Source organism: Mandrillus leucophaeus, unplaced genomic scaffold (genome assembly GCF_000951045.1).
Source record: "Mandrillus leucophaeus isolate KB7577 unplaced genomic scaffold, Mleu.le_1.0 Scaffold4564, whole genome shotgun sequence".
NCBI classification, from domain to species: domain Eukaryota; kingdom Metazoa; phylum Chordata; class Mammalia; order Primates; family Cercopithecidae; genus Mandrillus; species Mandrillus leucophaeus.
Genome location: NW_012104881.1, coordinates 920 through 1,437, shown reverse-complemented (window position 1 = coordinate 1,437; position 518 = coordinate 920). Strand labels below are relative to the sequence as shown.

The 518-nt window shown below is 45.9% G+C and overlaps 1 protein-coding gene across 2 annotated transcripts in view; it reads right to left on the bottom strand.

Annotated features, from left to right (window-relative positions):
- Window positions 1-110: 110 nt before the first annotated feature.
- The window catches only part of LOC105549775 (40S ribosomal protein S26-like), a 564-nt gene continuing 156 nt past the window's right edge, over window positions 111-518 (bottom strand). Inside the window, exon 2 of one of the 2 annotated variants that reach the window (XM_011994425.1) lies at window positions 111-475. In XM_011994425.1, the coding sequence (XP_011849815.1) occupies window positions 186-475 (290 nt within the window). In that variant the 3' untranslated portion in view covers window positions 111-185. Of the gene's footprint in view, window positions 495-518 lie in introns of both variants that reach the window. The other variant, XM_011994424.1, reaches the window with a different exon arrangement.

Sequence of the window (518 nt, the reverse complement as noted above, 5' to 3'; positions counted from 1 at the left end):
AGATCGCACCACTCCACTCCAGCCTGGGCGATAGAGAAAGATTCCATCTCAAAAAAAAAAAAAAAAAAGATTTATGTAAGCTTCTTACCTCACCCATATATATATATATATTTTTTTTTAAGTACAATTTCCATTTTATTTTTCTCCAGAGAATAGTCTGTCTCAGTCTCTAAGGACTCAGCTCCTTACATGGGCTTTGGTGGGGGACGTGGGGCAGCACCCGCAGGTCTAAATCGGGAAGGGGGTGTTTGGTCCTTGCGGGCTTCACGAGATCGATTCCTGACTACTTTGCTGTGAATTGCACAACTCACACAGTAATGTAGCTTTACATACAGCTTGGGAAGCACATAGGCATCAAAGACGCTCACTTCAGAAATGTCCCTGACTGCTGCAGCCTCCACTATGTTTCGAATGACGAATTTTTTAATGGCCTTGTCCTTGGGCACGCATCGGGCACAGTTAGTGCAGCGAATAGGCTGCACATGGCCGCGGCCCTTCTTGGCACGACCGTTGTTCCT